The sequence below is a fragment of the Balaenoptera musculus genome, chromosome 21 (assembly GCF_009873245.2).
Source record: "Balaenoptera musculus isolate JJ_BM4_2016_0621 chromosome 21, mBalMus1.pri.v3, whole genome shotgun sequence".
NCBI classification, from domain to species: Eukaryota; Metazoa; Chordata; class Mammalia; order Artiodactyla; family Balaenopteridae; genus Balaenoptera; species Balaenoptera musculus.
The window spans coordinates 477,686-489,006 of NC_045805.1; the positions used below are offsets into that span (position 1 = coordinate 477,686).

At 44.0% G+C, this 11,321-nt stretch overlaps 1 protein-coding gene across 1 annotated transcript in view; it reads right to left on the reverse strand.

Moving 5' to 3' along the window:
- The window catches only part of TENM3 (teneurin transmembrane protein 3), a 316,061-nt gene extending 305,172 nt beyond the window's left edge, over positions 1–10,889 (reverse strand). The window contains exons 1-4 of the mRNA XM_036839025.1: positions 10,873–10,889; positions 10,212–10,315; positions 9,602–10,021; positions 9,002–9,283 (exon numbers count right to left, since the gene is read on the reverse strand). Of these exons, the coding sequence (XP_036694920.1) occupies positions 9,002–9,283; positions 9,602–10,021; positions 10,212–10,315; positions 10,873–10,889 (823 nt within the window). The remainder of the gene's footprint in view (positions 1–9,001; positions 9,284–9,601; positions 10,022–10,211; positions 10,316–10,872) is intronic.
- Positions 10,890–11,321: the final 432 nt, after the last annotated feature.

Sequence of the window (11,321 nt, forward strand, 5' to 3'; positions counted from 1 at the left end):
ATTTCTAAATTTAACTGTTCTGCCCATTAAGGGTTCAGTCCTTAATCTTGACATGTGAAAGGGGCTATAATACAATGCCACTCAACTCTTAAAAAAATACTAGAATTCATCCACATGAATATAGCTGCCTTCTGCAGGCGATCTCAGGAGTTACCATCTCCTTCAGATAATGCAGTCATTTCTCAATATAACACTGATACTTCTCTTTTGAAAAGGCCTCATGGAATATATTTATCTGTAGTAAATACCCTCTCTCTCTGAGTAGAGATCTAATATTGTGAAATAGCCAAATGTTGGTTTGTTAGGTCCGTGAAGGAAGGTAAACAATCAAACTAGCTAAATTGGTATGTGATCAAAATGAGACATGCCTACATAACAAGAACTATATACCAAGAACTACCTATGTCTTGCAAATAAACTCAACTTCAAGAATAGTTTCAAAAAAGTTTTGGTCAAGGTACTATGATGGAATTTGGGAATAGTAATTATCTATTCATAATGAGGACAACCACCTTCATTTTCAGAATCCCTATTATAACCAAACACAGATGTAGCGAGCATACATGGTCTACCGAACGTTACCCATTTCTCTGGAAGTTGGTGAGTAAGGATACACCTTTCCCAGATTTGCTCTGCAGGGGATGCTTTCTCGTCTTATTCCTTAGGCAAGCCGAATTAACAAAAAAGCCAGTATAGAGCCCTAACTTCCCTAACCAAAGACACCCTCACAAAAATGCAAATATATGCATAGAAGCAAGACATACATGTTTATTGTATATTTTATTGTGCATGCTATGTTCTGTTACCATCTGCAGTCTGTTTTTTTTTTCAAGAATTTTGAATGAACTGAAGAAATCCTACAGGACCTCTACAAGAATCCATACTACCTAAAGCCACTGATCTGGTTTACTTCCCTCCTTTCACAGGTACAACTCAAAGTCAAGCAACTTTTCCAAGGTCATACCACCAGATAATAGTTTAAATGCTAATTTATTTGACTTCCTAAGCAGAAGTTCTTAGCATATCAAAACTTGAAAGAAAGGTAGGAAGGAAGGAAGAGAAAAGAACACCAGATTAGCCTTGGGCACAAAGAAATAAACACAAACATAATTTATTATTTTGCCAGGTTCAATAATTACCATTTTGATGTGTTAATAGCCTTTAATAGTAAAGGCATTAGTCATCAATTAAATAAACAAACCATTAAATAAGGAATAGAAGTGTCAATACAGGCATAATCTACTAATTTTCTAATCAATGATGCTAATCATTACTGCATATTAGCCAAGGAGTGGACATTAGCTATATCATAGATGATCATTTATGATCATGGGTCACTAAAAAAAAAAAAAAAATCTAAAGAAGATTAAAAACAGAGTACAATACTAAACACATACTCTCTCCATAAGTACTTGCTGATAAATTACATGATCTGCCTTGAACAGACATGGAAATATTTGTAACATTCAATGGTGACAATATTTAGGAAAGGTTGTATACTGGCATAATTCTATTCTATAACAGTAAAGAGAACTTACATGTAAAGCAAAGTTAGGACTGAAGTCAGAAGAAAATCCAATTTGACATTTAAACTAGAGGAAGAATTCAGTAATGAAGAATGATATAAATATGAGATTAGCAGCAACCTGCCTTTGTACTTTAGTAGCTGAATAACCTTATGCAAATCACTTAATCTCTTCAGCCTCAATTTTCTCATCTATAAAATAGGGAGTAAGAATATTTACTTCATAAACCATCTGCTACATATTAGGTGTTTTAAGATGTCATAATAATTTTTCTTAATGCCAAAATTGGCCTGGAAGTCAGGGGCTCTGGGGAGGGAGGTGATGATCTCCAGTCACCCTCGAGGGAGAGCAGGAGCACGTCCTAGGCATGTGCCCACGTCCAACTAGCAACAGTAGGTAACTCCTCCAGGCCTCAGTTCCCCCATCTTTAACATGGAGATTATAAGAGTACTTAACTCCGGGAGTTAAAACTCTCATTCTGAAGATGAGATAAAAATAACATCCATATAAAAGGTACAGCACAGAGATTAGGACTAAGTAAATACATAACAAATCAAACATTAGCCTTGCTTCCCCAGTTATAAAATAGGTAGTCTGGATTAGGTGATCTTGAATTGTAAACAAACAGTATAATGTGTTAAGTGCCGTAACAGAAACCTGTCCCAGGTGCCATGGAGTCTACAGGCGCCAGCTCTGCCTGGGGCAAACAGCAAAGGCTTCAAAGAAGAAACGCCCTGCAGGTAGGCTCTCGAAAGATCTGTGAGAAGGTAAGTGGCACGACCACCAAGTGAAAATGTTGAAGCGTGGTGGATGGAAAGGTACAAGCGGCAAAGAGGCAGAGGGGGATCACGAAGGGCCTGATAAAACACACTTAAGGAATTTGGATTTGATCCGAAAGACATAACAAGGATTTTATGCAGGGACGTGCCATGCTCAGAAGTATGATTCAGAACGACAACTCTGATGACAGTGTGGAGGCTGGATTAAAGGGCGGACAGACAGAAGGCAGGGAAACCAGAGGAGAAGGCTCATGGAAAAGTCCACGCATGAGACGAAAAGAGCCTGAACTAAGGTCCTTACTGTGAGAACAGAACAGGGGGAGGTGGGGAGGGATAATTCATTTTAAACATATTTCAATTCAGTACGTCTGTTTTTAAAATAAAAAGTCCTTCAAGACAGAAATCCTTTGCGATCAAGAAAATCTGACTTGCCTGACGGTACTATTTTTGGCGATTTTGAGTTCCTCAGATTTTAGTGTTATATAATTCACTGCGTGATGATAGGGTCTGAAATGATATTCGAGGAATTTTGATAATGGGCCAAGTTTCTTCTTCCTTATGAAAAGATGTGTACTTAGTTCTGATTAATTGTAATAAAAAGAATTCAGCAAAAAGTAAAGCGTAAATGCCGATCGTTGATGTTTGACGGCTTTGCCTAGGAAAACAATCTTGTATGCAGCACTTAATTGCTTTAACTGGAGTTTCCAGAAAGGTTAGATCTTGTACTGTGTTTAATAAAATTCTTCCTATAACTGAACAATACTTGTCCAAATATTTAATCAAGAATTCCATTTTAATGGAGTTGACATAAAATACATCACAAGGAAAATCTTGGCCATAAAGTTAAGAAATATAAACTAAAAGCCTTCCGGTTTGGTTTTACCTTTTTAAGGCAAGTGACGGCTCTAGGACAGCAGCAACAGAACTACTAAAACCCTTCAAGTCAACATACCTAGACACTTGTTAAAACAAACATTATTCCCACTGCTAAAATTGAGGTTGGCAGGTCTCTCCGTTTAACAGCCGAGAAACAATTTGAAAAGTAGCAGGATAGCAGCTTCTTTGCAAAGAGACTAATCATCACCATTAAAAGGTCCTTAAAAGCAAATACAGAACGGTCAGCCAGCCTGATCACCTTAATTTTTCATGGAGGAATATCTCCATACACATCAATGTATGAAATGAACGTATGAAGGAAAATCTACTATCAATTACAAAGAAACTAATTTTTAATTCTCCCCTTCACTCTGATGGCCTAGGATCAGAGGAAATCCTATTTGAAAACAAAAAGAAGGAAACAGGAAAAGGGGGATGTAAAGATGTGTCAGTGATAAAACAAGCAGGGGTGGCTGTCATGAAAAAGCCAAATGGCTCTTTCTACCTCCATCAAGGTCACTCTACAGCAGACGCGCTCAGTAGGATGACAACGCATTTAACCACTTGGCTCTTTCTACCTCCATCAAGGTCACTCTACAGAAGATGCGCTCAGTAGGATGACAATGCATTTAACCGCTTGGCTCTTTCTACCTCCATCAAGGTCACTCTACAGCAGATGCGCTCAGTAGGATGACAACGCATTTAACCGCTTGGCTCTTTCTACCTCCATCAAGGTCACTCTACAGAAGATGCGCTCAGTAGGACGACAATGCATTTAACCACTTTCCTCGCATCTAACTTTGACCCCACAGATCCAAGTGGCCTGGTTTAACTACCCTGGCCTTTCCGCGTTTCCCTGAACAAAGGTAATCAAGGAGAAGTACTGCCCCCTACTATCACAGGAATTGAAGGACAAACTTTTAAGAGCACAGCCAGGTGTCGACTCCACCAACGTACAACTTTTAAGCGGGAGGTAAAGTGAAATAATGGCTAAATAATTAGAAAACGTTAACAGTGTTAAATTTGTTATATACGGCGGTTTTGTTTTATTTCAAAGAAAAAGCAGAAAAAGAGTTCCAGGCTCCATTTTACAGGTCTCTAGACAGCAGCTTCCCTCTGCCTGAAGGAAACAGTTTAAGGTTGTGGAAAAAGGAGGGCTGTGCAGACACTGACATGAAAAAAAAGTCACGGAAAGGCCCACACGTTATTTTAATTTTAAAAAATTTCAGGTTAAGATGTCTAAGTAGCAAAAACTAAAGTGCTGTTCTACATTAGTTTTTATTAGTCATTTTGGAATGCTCTAGAATCCATTATGCCTTCTAAATGTACAAAACAAGACTTTTATGTGAAATAGTATTTAATTTTAAGAGACGGGGATAACAACACTTAAGAGAGAAACTTTTTCAAATACTATATTATGTGGTTTCCCAACTCGAACTATTATTTAGAAGCGATGGGCCCTCAAATATTTGTGGGCACTTTTCAATTATTATTCTTCCCTTGTGAAATGAATTTCCCATCAGTGACATCTACGGTATACATTGTTTCTGGGATACCAAAGAGGTAGCTGTTTTCATCCTTTTGTGGTAAAAAAGTAAGAGTAGATATTTCAAAACTTAAACACATAGGATTTGTAACTAAGCAGCTAGGTTCCTAACTAAAATCAACATATAAACACCAATTTTAAAACAACTGGTTTCTTAAAATATTAAAATATATACCATTTCAAGGCTACTAAAAATACATATGATCAAATCATTTCTACACATCGAACTGTTATTCTCTATGGGGAAAAACAAATTTTGACGTGTCAAAAAACAAACAACAAACTCCAAATACCTAAACTGAGACTTCAAGTTGAAAGGCCTTAGACGTAAACAAGTATTACAATAAATGACTTTCCGTTTTAGACAACACTATAACAAAAGTCATACAAATCTCATGTATTTTATATTATCTATTAGTAGATTAGTCTGTAATGCCAAACAATCTGATAAAACTAAATATAATGAATTGCTATTGTAAAATCTCTCTCTCAGAAGAAAGAATTAAGTGTTATGTTGGCTTTAAAAATATTCAGTGTCTGAGGATATGGAATCACTTCATATATAATCACTTAAGATTGATAACTTAATATCTATGTTTATATGCTTTAAATTTGCCCAGATCAATGTGATAGAGCAAAAAATCTTTCTAATAATCCTAATCAAAACCTTTGGGAACTCCTGTCTCATCTCTCCTATTCCTCTAACAGCCCTTATCCATCAAATCCTTTCCTCGGCCAGAAAGTTCCCCAACTTGTATTTATGACTGTTGTTGGATTAGCTAAGAACCAGGTCCCTGGAAGATCTAACTCATTAAAGACTTCAATAGTTGTGGCTTAGGTTTTTAGCCCTAACTATGTAGAAGCTCTGGTCTAACCCAGAAGGGTACAGCTAACTTTATTCTTAAAAAAAAAAAACAACAAAAAAAAGCACTCTACTGCCCCTAATTTACTTATTTACTTTCTCTCTTCGACATATCACTCTATCTCCTTCGTGGTACCAAATTCACACCATCCAAACATCCTTAAGGAAAAATATCCTAATACTTCTCAAGGGTTTGGTGCTAAAGCACTCATATCTAGGATAAGATCAAATAATTACAACCATACTTTAGTTTAAACCACACATGTATGTATGCATGTGTGTGTGTGTATATAATATATATGTATATATATATTGTTTTTCACAAAGAAAGTGTAAGAAATCCAGAATGAAGCAGTAGTTTACCATATTAGTATAAAATTTAAACTTTTTTAAAATGAGGGAAAAGCTAATAAAAATTACTCAATTAGACAGAAATTTAAAGCAAATATACTGCCCTACATTTAGCATTTACGTTTGTATTGTCAGAAAGGTGATTTGTTAAAAATCTTTATTCACAATTGTTTAAAGTCTAGAAAACAAAATAAATTATAAACATAAAGAAACTGACGTTCCAAAGCCCAATCTCTTAATTGCTGATCAGAGCTGAAAATAGATGCTTTTTTTCTCCACTAATTGAATGAGTCTGGTTAAACCTTTTGAAATGCACTTTAGAAAATGCAAGAATACAGCTTAGAACAGGTTCTTTAATTTGGGTCATTTTCTGTTACTTGCAGTAGTGACGGGTGCTTAGCAACGCTGTTCTGGTGGCCCTTTTAAGGAAATGAATACCTGGAATACAGCATTTTAATCTATTTTATGGCATTAATTATCAAGATCGCCGCATTTAGACAGTGCCTCCTTTGCCACTTCCCTACATTATGAAAGGAAGGAATCCCGTGATAAATTGAATATGTGATTTCAGATGACAGAAGATCCTGTGCACACCCGTTACCAAGTTAAAAAAAAAAAAATGTAAGGACAGAAAAACTAACAGTAAATAGAAGTCACAGAAAGCGTGAGTTTATTAAATGTTTAGACAAGGATCTTACACTGAAAATCAGTGTTCAGACATCTGTAAGGGTCCACAGGAAGTTGCTTTTTTCTTTCTGAATCTTTGAGGAAAATTAAATTCTATTATGCCACACACTAGGCCACTGATATCTAAGAAAGGTGATGCAACACAACCAAAATGCAGTAAGATTTTATTTGGTAGTTAAAGATTTGCTGAATCTTTTAAATACTGATTTCGTAAAAGAGGACTCTTATGTGAGACAGGTTCACAAAAACATCATTTAAATCATGACCAAGTTATTCACTTCATATTTATTTTAATGTGCTCAAAGGATTAACTATCAAGACGAGGAAACCAGGTAAAACACGGAGCTACCAAGTAGTTTTTAGGAAATCAAACTGCCATGTCACACTCTGTAAATACGCCCATTCACATCTTACTGATGATCACCAAACTAGGTTTAAGAAAGTAGTTATTAAAAATATTTGGAATACTGCTTTCTGTTTTTTCTCTGATCTCAGTTATCACTGTTAAAAGCGCAACTCTTCTCACTTTTCCCTCCTAACTACACAATTCATCTTCGATTCCCTGTCCTGAAGAAGGTACCGCTCTTGTACACCACCATCCTTCTCAATCTTCACAGATAAAAAGAGTGAGTGATTCCCTCTTTGTCTAGAATGCATCCTGGTTTCGGTCTTCAAGAGCCAGTTTTTAAAAGCTTTCAACACGTAGGCTCCAAAGATGAGAAAGCAACCATGTTAACGTGCGATCATATTTCGTACGTTTCAATCTACCGGTTGAGGTATGATCGGCATCTGCTTACATGAAGCATACTTCATGCTTGATTACGAAGTTTAGCACCAAACTGTGTATATCGCAACATACGATGGGATAACACCAAAATTTCTCAAGCTTTTTAACCTCTTAAAAACAGATGGGCTCTCCTTGGGGTTTGGGGGTTCTGAACAGTGCAGCTGCATTTGAACGCCTGGGAATCCGGGGAGAGAGCGAAACGCGGGGCCCCGACGGTGCAGGCTGCTCTCAACGGTCCGCTACCGCGAGGCAGGGAGGCAGGGAGGCAGGGAGGCCCGGAGGCAGGGAGGCTGTGTTTCTCAAATGCCTTCCCTGGGTATGTTCAAGCCTTGGCTACTTTAACGATTAGCACACAGAGGTCTCTGGATGGCTCTCCGGAACTTTTAAAGCCAGAGAACAAAAGGTTTATTTTAAAAATGAAAACCTTGGCTTGTACAACTCCAGACGTGAATCTGCTTTCAATTACTGAAAGTATTTCCACTTCAGTGGAAGGGGATCAAATCTTCAACTACACCCTCTTAACGGCGCTGAATTTGATTATCTCAGGCTTTCGGAAGACAGAATGGCTTTGGGACACAGCACGCATTTTCTGTACATCCCATTTAGGAGATATTCGGAGAGAGAGAAAGAGAGATGCCAGCACAGGGAGAGGGAGGAAATGTGACTTATTCTGAGAGCTGCCACGGATCCTTGTTTTATTTTACTAAGACACACACATAAATGGTAAATGATTCCGACTTCGATAGACAGTGCGCAAGTTGTTTCCAAAAATCATTCCCAACTAGTTCCTCCACGGGAGCGACCGGCACCGAAGCACGACGGAAAAGCGGGATTTCTTTTAGAGACTCTGCCCTGCAAAACCCTCTCAGGGAAAAAATCACACGCTGAGCGTTTTGCAGGAGGAGAGCTGCTCTTTTAATAATTAGCCAGATTACCGTGTGCCTCCCGCCCCGCCCCCGCCCTAAACCGCTGGCACGACGGACCTCAGTTCAGGAAACCCAAGGGCTGATTAATTCCAGCTCAAGGCGGATTTTGAAACCCCGGAGACAGAAACGATCCCAAATCCCTCCGGCTCCAGATGTGCTCCCCACGAATTCAACACGCCACGTCGCAAAAGTAACCGAACGCGGGGGAAACACACGGCGCTACGTCCTGGGTTAGCCCTGGACGCTACTCACAACACAACATCCACCCGATTAAAACCGCGCGAACAAAAGACCCTTCTCCCCGCAGCTACCTGCGCCGCTCCGAGGGACGCGGAGTCCTCCAGCGAGTTCAGCCTCCGCCTCCTCCAGACCCTGAAGGCGGCCCCTCAGCGGTCAAAGCGCCCCCGCCGGTCAGATGCTCACGTCGCCCGGGCCCCGATTCCAACCCGCGCGGAGCCTCCTCCCCTCCCGACGCCACGGGGGAGGACAGCGCGGCCGCCGCCGCCGCCGCGGTCCCCGGGCGCGAACGAGCGACCCGGCCGCGCGAGAAGCCGCGCGAGGAGCCGCGCGAGGAGCCGCGCGAGGAGCCGCGCGAGGAGCCGCGCGAGGAGCCGCGCGAGGAGCCCCCCAGGCCGCGGAGCCGCCGCCGCCGCTCACCCACCTTGCCGCGGCGCGCCCTCGCTGTGGCCGTGCGGAGCCGAGCCCGGCGCTGCCAAGCTGCCGCGCTCTGGAGCGTCTCGTGTTACAGCGCCGGGCTCGGGGCTCCGGCTGCGAGCGGCCGCCAGACATGATAGGCTGAGGCTCGTCTGTTTACACCCGGCCGCGGAGGGGGCGGGGGCGGCGGCGGCGCTTAACCCCTTCGCGCCGGGCCGGGCCGCCCCCGCCCCGCCCCGCCGGCCCCGCGCCCAGGCGCCCGCGCTCCCGGCCGCGCCCCCCGCCCCCGCTGCCACACGCACACGCACACACACGCACGCACGCGCGCGCAGGCCGGGCGTCCCCAGAGCCGCGTCCCACGCGCGGGGGGTGCGCGCTGCGCCCCGAGCTGCTCGCCAGCCTGCCCTGGAGGCCGCGATCCGGGGCCTTCCGCGCGCGCGCAGGCCGTGCAGCGCCCGCGCTCCGTCCCGGGCTTCTCCGGCGTAGCTGTGGATCTTTGCAAGTCGGTCCTTGTCCGGAAGCGCGACCTGGCTGCGCTCACAGAAGAACCTCCTTCCCAGCACCTGGATGAACCCCGACCCCTGAGCCGCCAGCCTTCACGCCTCACGCGGCGGCGGCGCTGTGGCCTTCGTCCGAACGCGAGCGGTGGCCCCGCGCCCCGTCGTCGCCGCGAGACGAAGTCCTCGGGCTGGCGGGACGCGCCGCTCGGGGAAGGGGGCCGGCGGGGGCCCCGGCGGCGGGCGGGGTGGCCGGCGGGGCCTCAAGTCCAGCGCCGGCGGGCGCGCGCGCCGTGTGTGTGTCTGTGTCTGTGTGTCGCTTGGGAAGCGCGGCGGGGGCACCGGCTCAGCCCGCATCGCCTCTCGGCCTGGGCTGCCGAGGCCCGGCCCCTCGAGGCGGCCCCGGGGCCCGCGGGCCGGGGGGCGGAGCTGCCCTGCGCCCGGCTCGTGCCGGCCGGGGACTCGGACCCCCGGCAGCGCCGTCGGTGGCGCCGGGCCCGCTCCGCCGGGAGGGAGGGCGGTCTCCGGGGCTGCACACCGGGGCTCACGGGGTCCGAGCGAACTGTGGACGACGCGCCCGGGCCGGACAGCCCGGACCTGGGCCGCCTACCTGCTGCGGCGTTCCAGCGGGCTTCACTCTGAACGCGGGACACTTCGATGCTGCCGGCTCTTACTACAGCTTTACTTTAAAAGGTAGTCTTCTCCTCCCTCCAGACGCACTTTCATCGTTATTTTTGCGTGGCCTCCGGGCCAACGTTCCTCCTTCCTTTAATTTCTCTTTCTTCCAGAACATTCCATCCCTTTCAGCTTCTTCCTCCATTAAGCTAAGAACGGAATGACGGAATGTTCCTGAGTTTTTAGACTCACCCGTGTTTTCTTTCAAGCCCTGCAAACCCCTCAGGTATTTTTATGAATAAAGAAAGACAACAAGCAGCACTTTGCAGTACTAGTATCAATCAGCAGATCTTTGCATCATTAGCTGTCGTTCTATGTTTTAACTCTCATCTAAAAATAGTAAGCCAAAAAATGGCTACTTAAGAAAGGACCAGTGTTCCCCCCCCCAACTTCATTTACTAGATCATATCCTTTTCTCAATTTCCTTGATTTAACAACAGCAATTTCTTGTCCCTCTTCAGGTTATCTCTGCCTTGACTTTGGGCGCCTTTTACGTGTAACGCTACAGGGATGTGCACACAGCTCCCCTGCCTTCCGGTGAACACTCTTCCTCTCCAGTTTTCCTTACCATCCAGCACGCCCATCGTCATTCACGGAAACGTCTGATGTGCCTCCGTGTTGAAGCACAGTCTCTGCACCTCAGTGTTCTTTGCTTTCAGTAACAATGGCTCTTCGAAAATCGTGACTCACACACACATTCTCTTACGTGAATATCACAAACATCGTGCTTATTCTTCCCTGAATGATCAGTGTGTTCACTCTTTAATTAGGACATCGTTAAGGTATCAGAGAAAGTATTTAAACATGCCTTTGACACAGTCTAAATTTCAAAGTTATTTCAAGGTTTTGAAATTCACCTTAGTAAAACTGGGTCAAAAAATAGAACAATAGATATTTTGTGGGGCACTGAAAGACTTCTAAGTTCTTAGGCAAGTATCTTCCTAAGTCGTAATATTTTGAAAAGGATCCTTACACGAATCACTGTAACGTGTGTGACTCATGGGGGAGGGGGGGAGGGTTATCTGAAGTAATTGCCAGTAAACACTGTAGAATGATTTAGGCCCTGGAATATGAAGAAAGCGTATTCAATTGGAATCTTAGAAGAATTGAATAGGTAAAACATTGCACCTTGAGAGTCTTCCAGGACCCAGGGAC